General features: G+C 43.9%; 1 protein-coding gene across 2 annotated transcripts in view; it reads left to right on the top strand.

Annotated features, from left to right (window-relative positions):
• SPDL1 (spindle apparatus coiled-coil protein 1) overlaps positions 1–23,724 on the top strand; it is an 87,623-nt gene that overhangs the window by 5,378 nt on the left and 58,521 nt on the right. For both annotated transcript variants that reach the window (XM_088465049.1, XM_088465048.1), the window contains exons 2-3: positions 16,391–16,564; positions 23,074–23,250. In XM_088465049.1, the coding sequence (XP_088321175.1) occupies positions 16,403–16,564; positions 23,074–23,250 (339 nt within the window). In that variant the 5' untranslated portion in view covers positions 16,391–16,402. The remainder of the gene's footprint in view (positions 1–16,390; positions 16,565–23,073; positions 23,251–23,724) is intronic.

Genomic DNA, 23,724 nt, shown 5'->3' with positions numbered 1-23,724 from the left:
CCACCCACAGCATATGCGAGCGTCCATGATGATGGTCGTGATGGTCTTGACCATCGCGACCATCGGGCTTGCGACGGAGACCCTGCAGTAGGGTCTCGCTGCCGCAAGCCCTGGAGTGATTTTGGCTCTATCAGAGCCAAAATCACTCCCACTGACATCACTAGTGTTGTCAGTGGGGCCGGCTTGAGACGGTAGGCGTTCCCATGGGAACGCCTCCGTCTGGCAGGCACGCCCACCAAAGGGGGCGTGCTATCAATCAACATCGACAGCACGCCCCCTTTGGTGCGAGACCCGAAGCGATGGAGAGCTCGCCGGGTCTCGTGCTTGCGCACGACTGAGCTCCCTCCGTCGTGCGCATGCGCAGTGGGGGAACATCGACCCGCTTGCGAGCGTTCTGCGCTCGCGAGCGGGTCTGAATGACCCCCTATGTTCCTAATTGTCCCAGTAGCACCTGTGTAACTTTGTGCTCCTGATTATTTAATGGCACCTGTATATATGTGTTGGGAGCATAGGGGCAAGTGAATAGAAAAATAAGAATAAGTTAGGCACACACAGTGTCTCACAATATTTTTGTGACATGCATAATAGGTATCTGGTTTCCAACCACTTTCACCCTGTGCTGGGAGGAACATATCTGTTACATAGCTCCCTCCTGTCTGTGTCACCCCTGTGGCCGGAGGGACGTATCCATGTTACATAGCTCCCTTCTATCTGTGACCCTTGTCACATAGCTCCTTCTTTTCCATGTCACCCTGTGGTGGAAGGGACAGACCCATGTCACATAACTCCTTTCTGTCACCCTGTGGCGGGAGATATGTATATATATATATACATATACATATGTCACGTAGCTCCCTCCTGCCTGTGTCACCCTTTGGCAGGCGAGACAGACCCTTGTCACATAACTCCCCTCTTGTTTGTGTAACCCTTAGTGGGAAGGCCATATACATGTCTCATAGCTCCTTTCTGTCAGTATCACCGTGTGACAGTAGGGTCAGACCCTTGTCACATAGAGGGTGATTCAATTCGGAGCGAAGCTAAATAGCTCCATCCAGAGGGGTGCGAGGAGAAATCCTTAAGTCCGACCAAACAGCGCAGTGAATTGAATAGCCCAGGGAGCTCCCTCCTGGGGCTATTGAGCATCGCGGCAAATTGAATCGCCCTCGTAGTGCCTTCATGCCATTATCACCCTGTATTGGGAGGGACAGACCAATGTCTCATAGCTCCTGCCTATCAGTGTTACCCTGCGGTGGGTGTGACAGACACTTGTATCAAAACTTCTTACACACAGTGTCACTCTGTTAAACTGTTCTTAACCATTACTGCCCACAGCCTTGCCTGACGTACATGTTGTAACATTGGTCTTCTGCTTAAATGGTAATTTTTAGGCATTGCATTGCAATTTACCATTAAATAAAATTACTGATAATGTTCTATTCCTCTTTGGATGGAAATACACCTTTAAAACTGAATAGAAGTATTTTTACTTCACTTAAAAAAAAAAAAAAAAAAAAGTTGCATGATCACTTGGTCTACAGACTGCAGTCTGATGTATACAAGAAAAATGCTTTTGTCTGCGATCACAACCTTTTCTCTCTTTCCCTCTCTTAATTAGTTTTATATGTACATTTTAATGTAGTTTTTTTTGCTCCAGTGTCTTAATATTATGTGTGCTTTACTATATAATTATACAGTATATAATTGTCATAGTTCTCTGATGTAAGTGAAAGAAGGATGTTGGTGCTACTTTTATATGTGCACATTTATTAGTTTTTCACCATTTGTTACAACTAGAATTGTTGCTCCTATAATTTGTGACTCGGGAATAGAGCCTCAGACATTTAATCCAGTGAACTGGTGAAGCGTGTTGTGCCTCAAATCTTCTGTGTTAAGTATATAAAACCAATTTAATTCTCTATTTGTAAGTGTTGGGAGCACCCGGTGCTGTTTCTTGCCATATGTCAAACAAATTGACATTGGTTAAACATCAGTAATGTATCAATGTGTACCAATAATTCTAACCATTCCATGTTCAAAGACTTTCCCTTTGGTATGAATGGCTACTATTCCTGGGGCTGATGTAGAGTGAGTACTGTGCCAGTTGGAGTATGGTATCTTGTGTGAATTCAATTTGTACCAATGTGCGACTTGGCCACACTCGTACACCTGGAGGGGCAGAACGGGGATGTGGCATTCTAGTGCAGGTAAAAGTAAGCGCGCGTACTCGCAATTGCAAACGGATACGGCCGGGAAAATATGCATATATGCCTAGGAGCGTTGTATTACTTGTAGGGGCATGTGACAGTAGCATATGATAGTCACTGGCACCGGAGAACTGCTTCTGATAGGATTATTGTAAACGCTCCACTGACAAAGCTTTTTTTGTGTGTGTGTGTGTGTGTGTGTGTTTTTTTTTTTTATTATTATTTATTTATTTCTCAGGTGTTGATTTGTAGATTTGGGGGTCTGTTTAAGAAATTTTTCTTTTATCATTATTTCATACATGCAACAGAGTTGTTTCTGCTGTATTAGAGAGGTTTTATACAAATAGTTTACATCATGTACACAAGTAGCATAAAAATATCTGTGGTGTCTGCCTAATGTAAACCAAATATGCTACTCTTGCCAAATGCATCTTGACCTGTGTTTATAAAAAAAAAACATAACTTACACCCATTTTTCGGAAACCGCTGTGCGTCATCCCCTCTGTGTTTGTAGTTTGTCTGTTTTTAAAACTTTCCTGGCAGTAAGCATGGTTTATGTCTTTTAAAAATATATTTGTTTATCCAACACTTTGTTTGCTTGGATTTTTCAATGTTCTAAGAGATCCCTGTTAATTGAACTGGTGCTAATTGATCAACGGCCCATATTCAATTAGCCCTGCTTATCGGGGATTTATTTTCTGGTATTATATAACAGTCACTGAGATGCTCTCTGTATGCTATTGCTGTCACTAGGATGCTCTCTGTATTGTATGGTCTCTTTGGGCTCGATTCAATTCAGCGCAATGCTGAATAGTCCCAGGGGCAGCTCCCAGAGCTATAAAATTCACTGCGCTGTTTGGTCCGACTAAAAGATTTCTTCTCGCACCCCCCCAGAGGCTGCGAGGATAAATCTGACAAAAGTGGCAGCTGTTTTCCTGCTTAGCGCAGCGCTAAGAGCCGTGCGGCCGATGCTTTAGTCGGAGAATGCAGGTTCTCGCAACTAAACACCCATTTTAAGTTGCGAGTACCAGCATTCTCCGACTTAACTGACAACTGTCGGACCAAACAGCACAGTGAATTGATTAGCTCTGGGAGCTTCCTCCCGGGCTATTCAGCATCACGCTGAATTGAATCAAGCCCTTTATGGGCAAATCTTCACAAAACACCATATTTAATTTGTAACAATGTAATGGGCAATACTTATATTTCTGTTGTGACATGAGTGACATCCACATAAGTGACACAAAATGAATCCAAAAGAACCTTAGTTTACCCAAAGCACACACCCCCAGCGGTTCTTTACATACCATCTCTCCGCCCCCTCTTCCCCTAATCATTGTAGTCATGATGCTGAGACATCTGCACCCCTGCAGCTGCCTGGTCCCAGCTTCTCTCTGATGCTGCAGGAACCAGGAGGTGGTAGGGATTTTGTTGTGACAAGCCCACATGGTATCTAGTGTAGTGTTCCCGCTAGACCGCAGGCAGGATGCTGAGGGTGTGGCAGGGAGTCTCTGTGTGCACACTCCTGATAAGGTGCATAGCTGACCGGGGACGGGGTGTCTGCTTGTGGCATGCCCGCAATTCATCACGGTTGGGGGCGTGCCCAGCACTTACGGTGGTGCAGGGCTTCCCCCAAACTCTCCCCTCTTGATGAATAGATGCCATGCGTACAGCATCTATTCACCCAGCGGAGATCGGTCACCGCAAGTTTTCCCACCTGCAGGGCACTGTGACCCGCAGACGGGGAAGGCATAGAGCAGGCTGTTTTAGCGGGGCGCTGAAACAGCCTAGCGGGAACACTGTGGTGGAGAAGGGAGTAGGAAAACACACTACTCCCCTTGCACTGCTGATTGACCAGAGCATGTCATGGTACAGGGGAAGGAGCTGGTAAGCACATTCTTCTCTTGCTTTGCTGATTGGCTGGAGCGTGTCCTGTAGGACCTTGGGTTTTTTGTTGTTGTTGTTGTTTCTTTGTCACATTAGTGTGTAACACACCAGGGATCAGCCCGTGGCACACAAAGGTTGAGAGGTATTTCATTGATTATGTGGCACATAAAATGAAGGGGTATCATCTGTCAATTTAGGGGTGCCAGTAATTTCCTAAAAATGTTTTTACACCCCTGTTTTGGATTAATAGTATTGATTATTCACTTATGGCTGCCCAGCACAGTCAGTCTTCCATTCAGCGTTGAAATGAAGAGAAGGATATTGCATTGATAAATTGATGATGATTTTTAACCAATGTGTACTAATAAGAAGTGTCGCTGTCTGCTCTGGTGCTACTACCACACTCAGCTGAGGCAACAAACTGCTGAGATACAGACTAGTGTATGCTAGAAGTACTAGAGCAGAGAGCGACACCCCAGGCAGGAAAGAGGAACTGCACGGGTTATGACGGTTGCAGGGTGCTAGAATGAACACTAAGAATGGCTACACTTTCTACCAGTAGCCTATGTGCTCTCTCAAGATATCAGCAGTACCTTTTTTAAAACGCCAGCAGCCATTTAATCCACTGCTAGCTAGGGGGAAGAATGACAACTTTGGTAAGCATAGGTGCAGGGAGATAAATGTAAATCCCGGGTTTATTGCAATGGAAACAACTAATATAAATAAATTTAATTATTTAGAAATAGTGCGCACACAAAAAATGAAGATTGATTTTCATTGCTCCCAAATTTGATAAGTTCTCTTTAAGCCTTATAATTAAACTACTTTTAAATTTACTGTGTTTGATAAAGAGCATCTTGTGATTCAGTTCTTCTCTCTTCATGGTGCAATTAAATTAGTATTTTTAAAACCTGAAAAATCAGATATAGTGCTGGGTGTAATGCTAAACACTTATTTTGCGATCAGAGCAGACCATGCTAGTATTGCGCAGTCTAACCATAGTTAATGATACATGTGTGCGCAGTATTATTCCAACTGTGGGTCATTTTCTTAAAAATAAATAACATTAATACCCAGGAAATCTAGCGTTACATACTCTCACTGCAACACAGAGTTATGGACGTAAAACCCAATGGGAGGAATTGATTCTTGACTATTTTGTTGTTGCAGAATGGCAAATTGTGTCCATCTACGTCCCATAGAGGTGCACAGGAAAACACATAAAAATGCCTTTATATATTTTTTTTAATTCTTAAGTTAGAATTGCCCAGGTAGTCTAAAGGGTAACTCTCCTAAGATCACTTAAGAATACACAAGGCATATTTATACAATGTGAAAATGGTTCTTCCTGTATCCTCTTTAAAATGAGCATTTGCTGTTCTGAGGGCCTGAGTCATTATGGATCGTTATTGCGATCGTAACTGCAATTACGCACGCAGTCTCACTGCGAAAATATGCTAATGAATGCTATCGCAATGCCGTTGCAGCCAAACATAATGCTGCCCACTTTACCTTCCACATATCCCTAATACTTTGCAAGTCTGCAAAACCATCGGTAACCTAGAGTACAATCGAAGACTCACGCACACTTGCACAAGGTCAGACCTTACTCAGGAATTGCTAACCTCATCGTACGCAGTGAAAGGCCAAGCTGCGTATGGCATCGCATTGGCTAATTTATGCATGCCCCTGTAACGGCGTTCAAACACACTGGCACGCCTGCGTTTTGCAGCCTACCCCTAAGCGCTCATTTCCTGTCAATCACTCCGCAATGGGTCTGTGTAGTCACTGCGATTGCAGTGGAGTCCTTGTGCACTGTGATGCATGCGCAGAACGCAAAAATTGGATGATTGCGTGCATAATCGTAGTTGCGGTCGGTAATGAATCAGGCCCTGAGTTCGCTAATATCAACTGTAATGAGCAATTTATCATCTATCCCAAAGGGTTTTCATTTCAAGTCCTCAAATACCTTTAACAGATCATGTTTTCAGGATTTCTTTCTGTGGAATTAGGTGGCATTATTACTGACCAAGTAAAATTGTAGAGGCTCACATAATTCACTGTATAAAACACAGGTATACGTAAAAAAACAAAACAAAAAAAAACACTGAAGATTAGTAGCAGATCCAATCACAAACACGAATTTTAAGCTTAATGGATTTCACAGTATAGAACTAGCAGGAATCAGTATGAAATACCGGCGGCCGCATGGCCGGCGGTTCGATTCCCGGCAGCGGCAGCGTCAGGCCGACAGTGCTGGAAATCCCGATCGTCCTCAGGTAAGTATATACTAACCTAACCCTCCTTAGGGGTGCCTAACCTTCCCCCCCAAGTGGTTAACCCCAATCCTCCCTGTAAGTGCCTAAGTCCCCCCTGGGGGTGCTTAACCCCAACCCTCTCGCCCCCTAGCCTAACCCTCCTGGGGGGATGCCTAACCCTAAGTCCCCCCCGGTGCCCTAACCCCCCCCCCCACCCGTGGCAGTCGGGAAGCCGGGTGTCGGCATCACGTTAGCCGGTTTCCCGATTGCATCCCAAACTAGCAAGTCCCTAGGAAAGCAGCTGCATGTAGCAAACCCTTCATTGCATGGCTGGAGGGGCTATTTGGAAATATATTTTACCTAGGTAATAAGGAAACAAACTATGGAGGGGGAATTTAATTTAGTGCAATGTTGAATAGCACCAGGAATTAGTCCTCCCAGAGGTGTGAGCAGAATTCCAACCAAAGTAGTGCTGCGATGCTTTTCGGGCTTAGCACGTTCCCAAACAGCATCACGGCCAGCACTTAAGTCAAAGAATGCAGATTACCACAGCTAACACACCGCATTAGGTGCCGTAACCTGTATCTCGCGACTTAAGTGCAGGGCGCGATGGGGACAAATGAATAGCTCCGGGAACTCTTTCACTGCACTATTCGACATGGCACTGAGTTGAGTCGTCCTCTATATTCTGCCAGGCCTTTTACGTTAGTGCAATCGCAACTACAATCTCCTACGGATCGCAGTTGCTAAAATATGCTAATGCCTTCCAAAGCTTAGCCGAGCATAGGGACACCCACTGCTGCCTTCTCATATCTGCCTGACAACGTATAACAGCGTAAGCATGTGTAGAAGAGCTCTCATGCTGTGTAGGAGATCGCAATGGCTAATTTATGCACACCCATGAAACAGAGTTTAAATGGTCCCGACACGCCTGCATTTGCCTAGCCACCTCCCGTTACCTCCCCCAAATGCCGACTACCTGTCACTCACTTTGCAATTGAATCCTCTGTGCTCGTGTGATCTCCATACAATCGCTGTGCGCCTGCAGTGCGTCTTTTGCAATGGCAAGCAATCGCTTGATCTACATGAATTTCTGCATTACGTAAATCTCTGAATCAGACCCAGAATTAAGTAGACTCAAACTGTTTTTAAGTGCAATTGCTGTAGGTTGGTTTATGTTCACACCTCCATAGGTTGTGAGCATAAATCAGCAGGGAGTCATTCTGCAAAGCCGTCAGAAGGTGTTCCCAGGACTGCTCGTGGGTAATTGAATCTGTCCCTAAGAATATGAAACCTACTGTATTAAAATTATGACAAGTTTAAAATTCCATATGGAGCTACAAATATCTCAGTAAACTTACCCACATTATAAAATAGAGGTATTATATGAATAATAAAGTATGCTAATGAAATAATTGCTGTCACTTGCAACACTTGTATAAGTGTGCGACCGAGTCTGATTCTGTATACAAATTGCTACAATGTCGCAGGGTTTTTTTCCCGGCCAATTTCCATATACAGATTCAGTCGCACAAAAGTCGCATATAAATGTGTCATACATCCAATTAATCAGTGCAGTCTTGTGAAGTGTTTTGTTAGGCGAAAAATGCACCAGCCAAGTCACACGGGACCTGGTGGCTCACTCGCACCTGGCATATCACACATAATGGCCTATTGAGGCTAGGTGTATGAGAACATGAATTGAATATAAACAGGGGAAAGGCCAATACAGATTCTAGTATTCCCGCTGGAAAGCTGGCCGGGCGCTGGGATTGCCAGCCAGGAGCCTCTGCGTGCTTCCGAAAAATGGGGCATTGTTGATCGGGAAGGGGGCATCCCCTTGTGATACGCCCCCATTTGTCACACTTGTGGGCGTGCCCAGCACTTACGGAGGCACTGGGCTTCCCTCAAGCTCTCCCATCACGGTGAATAGATGCCGTGCGTGTCTATTCACTGGGCGATGATTTGTCACTGCAACTTTTTCCACCCACAGGCCGCTTAGGACAGGCTATTTTAGCCTAAAACAGACTAGCAGGAACACTAGATTTATTTTTTAAAAACTGTTTGCAGTGACTTAGTTGGTGTTTGCCATTGTGTTTTTTCAAACAAGGATAGTATTGTGGGTGATCCCTCAGTAAATATAGCCAGTAGTTTGAATAATTTTTGTTCATGTTCTAAATTATATATACTGGTCCAGCCTACGAGTACTAGTAAATTAATTCTGAATACACGCCCAGCAAAACAGTGTGTATTCAACCTTACTGCTAGGTCTTCTGCAGTGTAGTTTGAGTTCCTTTCTTTCATGTTGTCCAGGTGCCGATGTGCAGTTGATAGTGCTTGGTGACAGGATTACTTCTACTTGCTGCAAGATTTTCCACTAGTCGATTTCAACATCCAGCTGGCTCCTTGGATCATACCTGGTGCCCACTGGATCCCATGGAAGGGAGGGGGTGGGAGAGCACATGCTCCTCCTTTTCCTGATTGGCCATCTTGCATTAGGGGCATCGAATTGGCAGAGGCAGTGATAGGGTATGGGGACAGCACAATATGATTGGCTGGAGCGCTTTTTTTCGGCACCCCGTCCTTCCCATTTTTTTTTTTTTTTTTTTGTTTGTTGTGCTTTACAGTTATTTTAGGGTAGAAGAAACGCTGTAGCGCATTAGTGGAAACACTTAGGGTCTGATTCAGACCCGGTCGCAAGCGCTGTGCACTCGCAACCGGGTCGATGGTGGGCCAGTGCGCACGCGTGGGCCCAGGAGCGAGCGCAAAAAGTGCTCGCTCCGGGACTCACTACCAAAGGAGCGGCTGTCGATGTTGATCGACAGCTCGACCCCTTTTGTAGGCGTGGCTGGGGGGTGGCTTCACAAACGGAGGCGTTCCCAAGCGAACGCCTGCCGTGTGTGGGTGGCCTAACTGACATCACAAGTGATGTCAGTGAGAGAGCTTCCAGCTCTGTTAGAGCCGAAAGCTCTCTGGGGCTTGCGGCCACGAGACCCTACCACAAGAGTCTCGTCGCAAGCCCGATAGTCGCGATGGTCTTGACCATCGCGACAATCATCATGGCAGCTCGCATAAGCTGTGGGCGGTAACCCACAGCTGTGCGAGCGGCCAAGAGGCCGCAACTTTAAAACCAAGCGTCCGCCCTGATTCAGAGCGAGCGCTCACTTTTTGCGAGCACCTCTGAATCAGGCCCTTAGTTTATTTCTTGGTATGAACATTGCAGACATACGTCAGGTTCTTTAATGTGCTGCATACTGTAAGATGGAGTAATCTGAAGTAGTCAAGAGTCCTTGGAGGCTACATCGAGTAAAGGGCTTATCACTATGTTGCATGATGAGGTTGATTTACATTCTTTTTAAGGTCGATTTCTCTTTCTACTTCCTTCAGTTTTATGGAATTCTGCAGGGTACTGTGGTGCCTGGGCCCATAACCTGTAACATGTCCTATCGGTATAGCCCATAACCTGTAATATGTCCTATTGGTATAGAACCTAGGAGGTTAACAATAGGCACAAGCAGGATTGTAAAAAGGAGCTTAGGCCACACAGTGATCCTATACTAGGCTTGCATGTTTATTGAGGAACAGCGGTAGTGACTGTGCAACTAGCGTTCCCACTAGACTGTTTCAGTGGGGTTCTGCGCCCTGTCCGGTTTTAAAAGGTTAAAATGCTACCTGGCCTTATGGATGGCCCAAGTACAAGTGGATATTAGTTATGGCTGCACTACCATCTAGGTAAAATATTTGAAGAGATGTCGGGCCAATATGCCATTTCGTAACAATATATCGCCTACATCGCTCAGTGTGTAGACATGATTGCACGTTCCCATTGTCGCTAGCGACGATTGCAAGGTCTAATGTGCTGCACATCAAACCTAGCGTATAAATGCCTAGTGTTCACTCTAGCTCCGGCGGCAGACAGGGCGCCGGAGCTAGAGAGGGCAACCTTCTGCGCGCGCCCGAAAAGGGGGCGTGTCTATAAGACGCGTCCCCTTTTCGTCATACTTAGGGGTGTGCCCGGCGCTTACGGACATGCCGGGCAGCCCCCAAGCGCTGCAGAAAGGGAGAATAGATTCCGGGCGCATGCGCCCGGCGTCTATTCTCTGGCGGTGACCGGGACACCGCATGTTTCTCCACCCGCGGGTGACAACGGCACCTGCAGGCTGTGAGGGCAGGGCGCTTTTTGCCCTCCTCCTGGAGGGCAGGGTGCTTTTTGCCCTACGGAAGGAGGGCAGGGCGCCACGCCCTGCTAAAACAGCCTAGCGGGAGCGCTAAATGCCGCCCACTGCATTGTTAATGAGTGACAGAACGGTGATCGTTCCACCAAACTGCTAATGTGTATTCTGTACACAATGCACTGAAAGACGATACTGTAATTCTCTCAAATGCATGTTAATATACACAAATGTTAAGAAGCAATTTGAAATGTGGCAAAATCATGATGTTTCCAGTCGCCAATTTTAATACTCATCTACTGTATTTTGGGTCTGATTCAGCAGAGGATGCAGTGCCGATATTTATGCAGATCGAGAGATTTGCCATTACGCATGCATGCAATTCATGCGACACGATTGCTTTGCGATTATGTACGCACAGAGGGTCCATTCGAACAGTGAGTGTACTTTCTTCAGTTATTGATGGAGGTAATTGGGGGGGGGGGGGGAATTTGGTAAATACAGGCTTGTCTGACCACATAAATTAGCCATAGCGATTGCATTCGCAGCATGAGAGCTCTTTGCGTGCGAGGAGAGCTGCAGTGTTTGCGGCTGGTCAGACCTGCCATGCATGACTGCTTGATGTGCGTCGATGGCGGGCGGTTCCAATCCCAACAGCAGAAGCCCGGCAGAGGTGAAGATCCCGACTGCTAATTTAGGTAAGTACCGCTAACCTAATTCTCTACTCTAGCCCTCCCTAACCCCCCCCAAGTGCCTAAACCTAACCCCTCCTTCCCTGCAGCCTTAACCCATGTCTCTAACCCTCCCCTTCCCCTAGCCTAACTCCCCCGGGGCTGTCCGCGCCCGGCTTACCTTTTGACCGGGATGATGGGCATCGGGCTCCCGGCGTAGGTATAATGACAGGTGTCAGGATTTTGACGCCTGTCATTAGACAGTCATGATGCCGATGGTCGGCATTTAGATCGTCGGCATCCCGACTGCATACTGCGTCGATGGTACCAATGTTTACACAGGACTGCGACATTAGACGGATATGAGAAGGCAGCAGTTTTTATTCCCGCTGCTGTGATTTGGCAAGCATTAGCATATTGTCGCAGCTGCAATCGCATTAGCATCCACTGCTGAATCAGGCCCTTTGTCACCAATTTTCATGATCATATCAACTGTATTCACTAGTAGAAACACTGCACAGTATCTCTCCACTTTTCCTTTCCTTTTTCTTTTTCCTTGCATTAAATCACACTATTCAGGTATAGCAGAAATGTCAGAACTGGACACATTATTTTTGACATGTTTTTGATTTTTTTTTTTTCTTCATCTTAACATTTGTTCATATTAACACACATCTTCAAACTATTGTGTCCTCCAAATAGCGAGTATCTGCAGTATGATTGCCATATTGCTCAGCAGATGGCGAGTAAACACTGTTAAACTGGATTTTACATTATGAAGAGATTATCAGGTAATCTTCTATAATGGACATAGCAAACTGACGTACAAGGTAGGGTTTGCACACGTGGAAATTGAATTCTCAACAAAGCCTGCTAAATGTCTTTAAACCTCGATGGTCTAAAATGTTATGTAAGATGACCTGTATACACAAAGTTTTCTTACTTTTATAAGTGTTCACTTCACTTTGCATTATCCTCAACTTGTATTTAAATGCAAAGGCAAACTACAAGGTGTTGTCTTCACTTTTAGCAGCCATCATGGTGGGTGGGGGTGGGGGACTTTAATTCCCTGCCCTAATTCTGGTGTGGAATGCTGTTTTTGTTATGTTTGCATTTCTATATGGGTTTAATTTTCAGTCTGTGTCGTGCCAATATTTTAAATATTCCACAGGACAAAATGTACTGTGGCGCTTATTGTATGTATGTATGTACATAGAAAGTCCCATATCCAAATACAGGTTGAGTCTCCCATATCCAAATATTCCGAAATACGGAATATTCCGACATACTGAATTATTTTGGCATAACTGAGATAATGAAACCTTTGATTTTTGATGGTTCAATGCGCACAAACTTTTTGTGTAAGGCACAATTTTTAAAAAGTATTGTATAACATTACCTTCAGGCTTTGTGTATCAGGTGGATATGAAACATAAATGAATTTCATGTATGTACTCAAACTTTGTTTGAGCCACAAATTATAGAAAATATTGCATAAAATGACCTGCAGGCTGTGTGTATAAGATGTATATAATACATAAATGCTCTGTGTGTATATTTGGGTCTTATTCCCAAGATATTTCATTATGATATGCAATTGTTCCAAAATACGGAATATTCCGTTATCCAAAATACCCCTGGTCCCAAGCATTTTGGATATGGGAGACTCAACCTGTATTCCGAAATACTGATAGTGTGAAACCTTTGCTTTTTCATGGTTCAATGTACGTTTAAGGCACAAAATTATTAAACAAAGTAATCGGCCGCATTGTGTGCTCTCATATATACGTGGATATCCGCCTGTATTCTGAGTTACACGCAAACCGGCCGCATTGTGTGCTCTCTTATATATGTGGATCTCCGCCTGTATTCAGAGTTGGCTGCACCTCCCCTATATATCTGCTTGTGGCCGTTATCACAATCCACATGCAATGGCCCCAGCCCTATTCTTTCTGTAAGAGATCTATCTGAAATCAAAATAAGTTGCTAATCCACCTACTGTACATGCCCACGACACTCCCTCACTCGGCCACGTGTGAATGCCCAGTTACATTAAGACACAACTGGAGATGCGTACGGCTTTGAATCTCCTGCAGTTGCAGAAAGATCTGTATGCCTGGCTACGGAGCATGCGCAGTTCCAAAAATCCATTCACACGGCAGACGTGCATGCAACTCAAGTAACATAATTACTAGGGATTATTTTACTTTTTGTTTTAAATTTTAACTAACCATCCATGGGGCGATTCAATTGTATCATTGCATCCTATCTCATGTCTAAAGGGGGGCGGTATTCAATTGTTTTTGGGCGCCAATGCTTTAACGTGCATGTCGCGCCCAAAGAGACCGGGTTTAGCCATGGCTAAACCGGTCTAAAGTCCTAGATAGGGCACCCAAATAGCAGTTTGGGCACCCCATACCAGGACTTGGCACACATTTCTGCTCGCCCCTTCAGGAGGGAACGAGTTGAAATGCCAGCGGCTATGTTGCTCTGTCAGGCGACTATTAGGCAAAGCCGCCTGTGAAAACATTTTAAATTCCCCTCAATGGGCTCAATCCTAGGTGTGAGTTTGAAAATTGGATTTTTTTTTGACGGAACTCGCAGACCTGCAGCAAATGCATGCAACCAGAGATCCAATTAGAAATGGCAATTCATGGTACTTGCAGTGAGGGTGTGAGACTTTTCCACAAAATGCGACCTGGGAGAAGTGCATGAAAAAGTGGGGGAACCATGTTGAATGCCAAAAAAGTGAGAACTGAGATAGCTGGACCATATAGAAGGCTGTTAGTGGCCATAAGGAAAGTATTGGAGGTTTTTAAAAGTCAAATGGCTGATTTTTGTACTTCAAAAAAAAAAATGATAATTAGTGATTTTCAACAAATTAAAGTCTTTCCAGTATTTTGGGGTCCAGAAAAATGACTGTATAGTAAGTTTTTCAGTGTTATACAAGTTTGCAAAAAGTTGCAATATACTTTTACTTCTCATCTGCAAGTTCAAAAACCCCTCTCCCATCAATACAGCACCTCAACATACTGTACCTGTCTCACATCATTTACACTTCCACATACCTGTCCCACGTCATTTACACCTCCACATACCTGTCCCACAGTATTACACCTCCACATACCTGTCCCACATCATTTACACCTCCACATACCTGTCCCACGTCATTTACACCTCCACATACCTGTCCCACAGTATTACACCTCCACATACCTGACCCACATCATTTACACCTCCACATACCTGTCCCACGTCATTTACACCTCCACATACCTGTCCCACAGTATTACACTTCCACATACCTGTCCCACATCATTTACACCTCCACATACCTGTCCCACAGTATTACACCTCCACATACCTGTCCCACAGTATTACACCTCCACATACCTGTCCCACATCATTTACACCTCCACATACCTGTCCCACATCATTTACACCTCCACATACCTGTCCCACATTATTTATACCTCCACATACCTGTCCCACATCATTTACACCTCCACATACCTGACCCACATCATTTACACCTCCACATACCTGACCCACATTATCTAACCAATTATTGAGCTTTTTATAGAAAGTCATCTGAAAACTGACATGTATTTGCCAAACAATACTATTTAAACCCTTCCAAGTGCATGATTATTAATTGGAAGGGTTCTACACTGTGTCCCCGACATTAAAATAAAGATTTTCCCTACCTTTTCACCTGCTCAGGATGTGCACAAAAAAACTAAAATTTCACTGAAAAATCAATGTGAGTTTGGAGTTGAATTGCAAATGTAATTCACATTGCGAGTTCTTCATGAGAACTGCTCGCAGGGCCCAACTCACACTTAGGGCATATTCAATAAGAAGCTATAAGCCGAGATCAGTGAAAAATTATAGCCGATTCCGACTTTTCGCCTGTCGGAAACTTAACTCCTTATTCAATTCCAACCGCTTTTCACGTACGCGGAAAGTCAATGCAATGTAGTAGCCTAAAAAGATTTGGCTCTGAATAGCAAGAGAAGAGAAGTGCAACATTTTTAGTTTGGGCTGCAAAGGTGGGGAACCCACTCAGAACCCTTGGGACAGCCCCCCAAAGAACAAATGCGTACAAAAAAAAGTGAGGAACAACCTAAAAACGTACTTTTAAATTTGAGGGCGAAAAAGCACAAAGTGGGGGAACAAGTTCGTAAACTAGCTAAATAAGGTTCTGGGGGTGTACTAAGAATAGGGGTTAAGTGTTTTTGGGATTGCAGGTGATTTTAAGAGGGAGGAATTTCACTTTTGTTATAACTATACTTTAGAGACCTTAAAATATGCGAGCACCCATTTTCAGGTAGACTAAATTTGATAGGACTACTCATTTTCTTTTATAAATACTGCTTTTTATATTGACATTCTTCAGCACTTGTGCAAAGACGCTAATTAGAAGCAATTGTGCGAACTTAAGTACCCCAAACTGTTTTGTTAGGACTAATCGGGCACTACTACATTGATCCCCAAAGTTTCTGCATCTTTTTGGGGGGTTCAGGCTGATTTCTCCGGTTTTGACACCACTTTTCGCCTGTTCTGGCTTTGCGTGTCTCCATTTTTGCGTCTTTTGCAATTGAATAGGGCGAATAGTGGGTACTCGCCTACATTGCGCATTTTAGCCGCAGAAAAGTCCGGCAGGCGAGACTTTATCGCGTATGCAAAACTAATTGAATACCGCCCTTGATCGGATGCGAGTTTAATGTGTTTTTTTTTTTGTTTTTTGTTTTTTTTCACTTGAAATTGATAATGGACTAAGAATAAAGTGTTTTTTTTTTGTTTTTTTAGGGTTTTATTTATTACTTTGGGGTTTTTTTGTTTTGTTTATTTCAATGTAACCAAAAATTGTTGCTAAAGGTTCATTTCATGTCAAGTGGACCAATTTTGAATATCGTCCCCAGCTGCTGATTGTGCACTGTGGAGTCGGTGACAGTTGCACCCACCACAACTTTGAGGGCAATAGTTTTGCTACTATTGCATATGTACTAACATTTTCCCAATATTAGTCTGACATACAGTATATGACTAATCTTTTATCAAAATTGGTGATGGTAAGCTGGGGACCCCTAATCCACCTGATATGGAATGACCCTTCAGTTTAGACTTCATTAATTTGTATTATTTTTGATGCTTGCTGAATCAATTAAATTGCTAATTTTGTCTTATGACATTAGGGATCTGACACAATGGACCAATCAGACGTTATATTAAGACTTCAGCGTAAACTAAAGGAGGCAGAAGAGCTGCGGGATCAGGCTGCACAATATGGGCTTCAGCTGTTGGAAAGTCAGAGTGACCTTCAAAATCAGTTGGAGGAACAGCGCAATGAGATGACTGGCACCATTGAGGTAAATGATGTATTAAACTCTGCAGCTGGCTTTTGTACTCATTTGAGTTGAATGTTTTTGTCCAAGGCAGGATAACAATGGAATCCCTGCATAACGTCAGAATAAAGCGCTGCTCAGTAGTAAGATCCATATTGGCACACTGCGTAGTCTGCTTCATTGTTCCGTGCTAGCATGGAAACGCCTGGGCAGGTTTACCTCTTATGTTTATCCTTAAAAAGGGTGTGATATTTCTTTCTGATTTACAACCTGAAGGTGTTATATACAGTCTTGAAGCAAATATATTTGCAGTGTTTATTAAAGTAGTACATATCTGCTCAGAACACCTCAAGGAGATTTTTATATAAAGAGAGAAATTATTTCAAATATTATGTATTTTCATTAACAATCTAGCTTCATTCATTTTTCCATCCAAAAAAGTATAAATAAGCATGCTATATCACATCAACAGTTTATTTGTATGATAGAGTAAGTCTTGGTCTGTTTTGTGTGTGTGACTGATATGTAAAGGGTATGTTTTTGTGAGCGTGTGTGTATCAGCATCCGTCTTGCCTCATGGAATCTATAGTTTTGGTAAGATACCCATACATGTTATATTTTTACCATGGTTTGTATAAATGCATGGTATAAACACCCACTGTCCTCCCAATTACTAATGGAATACAGGGAGTATACCATTTTCTATGCCATAATAGCAACTGGCCAGTATATACACAGTAAAGTAGTCAGTAAACCTATAATAATCTACTCCACGCTGTATAAATAAATCCCATCCACACATTATAAAGTTTCCTGTTTTTGATCATTTTTATAAACACCGTCTGGTTGCTGCAATGACGGCCGGGTCTGCTCGACACTTCCAGGTTCCGTGCTCTTGGGAGATTGTGCGGCTGGGTGGTCTGAGGACACAGCAGTATGCGCGCTTCATTCTTCCAAAGGGCGAAGAGACCTCTGTTGGTCTTTGCATGTGGTTGTCGCTTGGTGTGCCTACACGTAACAGCTAACTAGTCTGGGAGTAGTTAGCCGATACGTGTAGGAGATTCACACCCACATACAAAGACCAACCAAAGTTTGTCCCTTAGGAAGAGTTGAGTGTGCATACTACCGTGTCCTCTGGCCGCAAAACCTCGCAAGAGAATGGTACCTGGAAGTCTCGAGCAGAACCGGTCGTCACTGCAACAACCAAGGCCTTGCACACACTGGAATTAGGGCACCGTAGTGAGACCAAGAAGAAGGGACTGGCTCAAGCCCCCACTGTAAGAAGAACAACAACTACACTCCCAGGGACCTGGGAGATTATTATGATCACCAGTTATTTATATAGCGCACACACAATCCACTGCACACACACACACACATACACACTAGGGTTAATTTTGTTGGGAGCCAATTAACCTACATTTTTGGCGTGTGGGAGGAAACCGAGGCACCCAGAGGAAACACACGCAAGCACAAGGAGAATATACAAACTCCATGATGGGAACCAAACCCACAACCTCAGTGCTGTGAGGCCGTAATGCTAACCATTACACAACACCATCAGGCAGCACGACCATTAGGTGTTCTATCCGCGACTTATTTACCAAGTGGGCAGAAGGGACCATTCAATTTATTAGACACACATACTTGTACTCCACAGTAACGCTTTACACCTTCCCTCATTGTGGTGACCCATGTGAGCACTGGTTCTCAAGCAGACCTGGACATAGGGAAGTGAGCGCCACCAGACCCCTCAGGGTAGACATTGCTATATTTTCATTTACACTATCTTTTATGTAATAACTTTGATCGGAGCACTGTGACTGTTAGTGCAGGTAAATGTGTTTTATTGACTATCTGCCTGCTGTGCATCTTTAGTCATCTAACACAGGAACACAAGAATTACCCCCTAGAACAACTGTTATACATCAGTACTGTTTATAGGGCATGTTAACTATTACAACAGCTATGTTGACTAAAGCATATAAACAGATTAACACAACAGACATGCTACTCCAGTTTCCACTAAAAACACATATACAAAACTAGACTACAAATCACTCTGTTAAACAGATACTGTAAGCTAAATTAACACCGTGCCACAAATATTTCATCTTCCTCCATAGTGGACACAGGCTTTATGCTGTGTATAGGTTGGTGGGTTGGAGTCTGGTTAAACTTGTTGAGCACAGCACAGACGCCCCCAGCCACAGGCATCTCAGTTTAGTGTTGGTGCCTGCAGAGGGCACACTGTGGAAGCTGTGCTGCAGTTTCACTGGTTTTACTTGTCTTTATTTAATGTTTATGGAGTAAGCAGCGCTAGGTGTCCTATAGGATGCCTGCTCTGCTGCTCCATCACCCCAGCGCTGGTGGCCGTGGCTCTCCCCACTTTCTGACGCTTAGAGCTTGCAGGGGGAGCCACAGGCACTTTAAAAAAAAAAAAAAAAAGAAAAAGCTGCTGCTCTGGCTTCTCCTATACTCTCATTGGCCAACGGCACCTCAGTTATTTCTAGTTCACAATGGAGCTGGTCGTGTATTTGCTGTGCTGTAACCAGCCTTATTATTATTTTCTTTTTACCCCTGATTGGGGGTACGTTTGTGGAGGGCCGTTATAGATCTTCCTGGTCTCCTTTCACTTACTGTCCGCCTCCATTGAGGTAACGTCTTTAAGGGACCCGGCCACAAATACCCGGATAGCTGCCCCGGTATCCCTGAGCTTTTACATACCATCTGGCAGTATAGGCTCCGGACTTCACTACAGCGATGCCAGGTGCCAGTAAGCACACTCTGTTCCTAGAAAAGAGAAGGTTTCATAAAGCTGCGGTCTGCCCCAGCACCATTATAAGGAGGGACTCTGGTCCCAGGGCAATGAGTCATACATACCTGACCCACCAGCTGACCGAGTGACCAATTTTAGTAAGCTATACACATGTCAATTGTCCGCTCAATATGTCAATATATCACAACTGGGTGGGCATTTAAAGTTTTAGTGATGTCAGTGTCGGCAGTTCCTGCGCCCAGTGTACGGGTCGGTTTGCAGGTCATCCGTACACACAAGCAGATACTGATATATCTGCAGTGTTCTCTCCAGACTGTTTGTAGTGGGCGCAACCCCCGGCAAGAAATGGATACCGCCCGGCACTCCCCCACCCCCCCCACCGCCCCAAGGCTGCGTCCCCTGCCCGGTACTCAACTGCCCCAATGCACCCCGTCTGCCGGCAATAAGGACACGTTAGTGAGGGTTCTGGGTGACGGGACGCGGCACATTGGGGTGGGGGGAGATGCCAGACAGGGGACGCGGCATTGGGGCGGGGGGAGGTGCCAGGCATGTATAAAAGCACTGTATAAAAGCGCGGGTGGCACTGTTCAGGTGGGAACAGTCGCCTGAACTAATTTAAAGAGCGTAAACCTGCGTCCACTCTCTGTGTAGGAGCTGAAAAAAAACTCTGTGGGGACAGTATTTGGTAGCCTGCAAGTGGGGACAGTAGGAGCTGTATAAAAAATATATTCTGTGTAGCCTGCAAGTGGGGACAGTATCTGTGGAGCTGTATCAAAATAAATTCTTTGGTGCCGGCAAGTGGGGCCTGTATCTGGGCCTCTAAGAAGAAGGGGAGATTTAATATATAAATTTATTTCAAGTTTAAATCATTATAAGGTCAGGATTTAAAACATGTTATTATTGCGAAGGCCCCCATCAGGCTACTTCTTCATGCCACCCTGCTGGAAAAAAATTCTCGGGAGAACACTGATCTGCATTGGCTGTGCTGCAGGGCCGACCTGATATGTCTGAACATCGTCGTTCACTGACATATCATCTGTAAACATGGACAGAGGCACTTAACGATATGTATTTCGGCGGCTGTAAGAGCAGTGTTACCGTACACCTCAATCTTTTTTTGTAGAGGCTCAGGGAGCAGTTCCATTGTTCAGCAGCATCTATATTTGATATTACTGTAAAACATGTCAGACTACAATTTCAGGTTTTCAGGTTCCAGGTGAGACCAACGGGGCCCTTTTTCGAGTTTTGTAAGGTGTGAGCTCGTGTTTTTCAGAGCACCTTTCAGGGCCATTGGACAGTCAGTCGTCTTTTCCAATCAATGCCCTAGAACTCAGGGCAGTATTCAGTGCTCTCACCGCAGCCCAGTCCATCCTGCAGGGTTGTAGAGTGAGAATTCAGCCGGACAAAACCACAGGAGTAGCATACTTAAACCACCATGGAGGCACAAAAAAAGTGGAAGGTAATTTAAAGAGACTGATCATGCAGTGGGCTGAACATTATGTCTAAGCCATTTCAGCCATTATTATTCTACATGATTTCATCCAGACTGAACCAGAAGGTGGACAAATATGGTTCTAGAGATCTCCTGCTGGTACCGTGGAACTACCCTCTCGTTTCTCTTTTTCCTACCATAGCAATGCTTTCAAGAGTATGTTAAAAGAGGGAGAAGGTTTGGTCATCCTAATGGCCCCGAATTGAGATCTTGGTATTCAGACTTCTGTGGCTTGTTAGCGGCTACCCTGTGGTGTCTACCTCTGAGACCAGATCTTCTCATTTATGCCCCCAATCAGCGCCTCGCCTTACCTCGCTTGGCTTTGACTGGGTGGCTACTGAGAGAGCCATTTTAAAGAAAACTATGTTACATGCCAGGAAGTCATTGTCTGCCAAGATATTTCAGAGTTTGGTAAACTTAGCTGGGTACACACGGGATGATCTGCACAACCAACGATATCGCTGAACGATTTCCCTGTAGTGCAGGACAAACGATATTGGGTGTACACACTGAAAGATATCTTTCAGTGAAGTCATCCTGCCACATCTCTGAACATGCAAATCATGAGGAAATCGTCCAAATTGGCCTGCATGTACGGATGACCAGATATCGTTATCGTCCAGCGGGGGTGTGATATGTATCACCGCCGGCCGCATGGCTGCCAGATAAAGGAGGAAATCCCGATCGTCCTAAAGGTATGTATCAACTAACCTAACCCTCCTTAGGGGTGCCTAACCCTAACCCCCCCCCCCCCGCTCTGCCTAAACCTAACCCCTCCTCCGCTGCCTAAACCTGTCCCCCAGGGGGGGTTGCCTAACCTCCCCCCCGGGGTGCCTAACCCTATGTCGTCGTCGTCGTCATCATTCTATGATGAGAGAACTACATGGAAGGCTGTTAGTGGAGGCTCTTAAATGGTGTCAAATGGCTGTGTTGTGAACTTTTTAATAATGGTTGAAAAGTAAAAGCCAGCAAGTGTTTTTACATTAAATTAGTCTTTCTATCATTTTGTAGTACAGGAAAATGCTTGTGCAGTGATTTTGCAGTGTTTTTGTACACGTACATAGACAGTTTGAATAAAAGCTTTTAGCTTCCATCAATACAACACTCCACATACATGTCCCATGTCATTTAACACATTATTGAGCTTATTAGAGAAATTCACCTGAATACAGACGTCTTTAATGGCCAAATTATGCTTGTTAAGCCCCTTCAAGTGCACTATTATTCATTTGGAGGGATGTACCAGAAGTTCTGCTCTATGCCCCAACATTTTTACCTTTTAAAATAAAGATTTTCACAAAACCCAACTCTCACCTAATTGAATTGACCCCCTTGTGCAACATCTAATACTCTAGAGTACTCCAGTCTCCTCCATGGAAATGAAATAAAAGTATTTAATAGTTCCAAAAATCCTGTTTTATTGGTAATTGCCCTTATTTTTCCATAGTTCTTATCTACAAATAATGAAGATCCCTTGTTTTGTAATGCTGGGTATACACTATGCAATTATCTGTCAGATATCTGTCCAATCTGGCTGGCTGGAATGAAAATTTGGTGGTGTATGGGAGCAAGTGACAATAGAAATTTGCTCCCAAACACTAGAAAACGGACCAGATTTTCCTTCCCACCAGACAGATTTGACAGATAATTGTAGAGTGTATGCCCAGCATAAGTAATTAGAGTGGGTGAATATATATTTTGCGACTATTCCTGTGTTTAACTGTACATCTTAATGTTGGTTGAGTAAGGTTATCACTATCTTTACAAGCCAGTCTTCCAGGGTCTGATTCTTAAAATGAACGGTTATAACATTGAGAGCTTTCCTTTATGATTTTCTCCATATTAAGTTTAAGTGGTAACTACGTGAAAGGCAAGCAAGTTTATTTTCAATGAGTGCTGTACTGTTTTGCTTTTGCAAAATAAACACATTATGGTGCATACACACGGTCAGATTTTTCCTTCAGATCTTAACGATAACGATTTAAAAATCGTTCAGTCGTACATATCTGAAGGAAAATCTGACATATCTGACATGCCTGGACGATGAACGATGCGCGTTCCCGTTTGTCAGATAACGATATCTGTCCTCTGATGTGTTTGCAGTCAGACTTGGACGATTCCATTCATTTTAATGCAGTCAAAAATCGTTCAAATCGTTCAAAACTTTGCTCAAATCGTTCAATCGATCATCTGACAAATCTGACCATGTGTATGCTACATTACTCTGACATGCTACATTTTTTGTTTGGTTAAATCTTACAGAACCTGGAACAAGAAAAATACTCTCTGCAACGAGAAGTTGAACTTAAAAATCGCATGCTAGAAAGTCTGACTTCTGAATGGGAAAATGGGAAACAGCAACAGAAGATTTGCCTTGAACAGATACAGGAACAACTTGAGAGGAATCATAATCGTGAAATTGGTGAATTGAAAGACAAGGTACAGAATACAGTTTGTCAGGGGTGTAACTAGAATAAAATTTGGAAGCGGTCCCCAGTGCTTTTAGAGACCCCTCTCTATGCAATGCTCCACTGGAACTATTGGAGAAATTAACCCATTTTTTCTATCTTCTATATAAACCTTTATATACTCAGTTTCCCTGCTTATTTGGTCTATCTACATATTTTAAGAAATCGAATGACACCCCACGTGCGACACACACACATATGCAAAATAGAAAAGCATAACTTGCATAGCTGGAATATATTTAAATAAAACTTGTTCAATGAATACATTTTTTTTTCAAATTTCCTATACATAGGCAGTCATAACTATCATGGATTCTGCTGGCAATAGCACAGTCATATATGACAGTAACCCTTTGAATTGAGAAAAAGCCCTAAAGAAAACTGTGGCTTACCTGTCATCTTTACGTTCAGTTATGTGGCATTAACCACCGTCTTGTCGCCATTT

The sequence above is a fragment of the Taudactylus pleione genome, unplaced genomic scaffold, assembly GCF_031769625.1.
Source record: "Taudactylus pleione unplaced genomic scaffold, aTauple2 ptg001827l, whole genome shotgun sequence".
Lineage (NCBI taxonomy): Eukaryota > Metazoa > Chordata > Amphibia > Anura > Myobatrachidae > Taudactylus > Taudactylus pleione.
The sequence above is the reverse complement of the archived record's forward strand: the minus strand, read 5'-3'. Positions and strand labels throughout refer to the sequence as shown.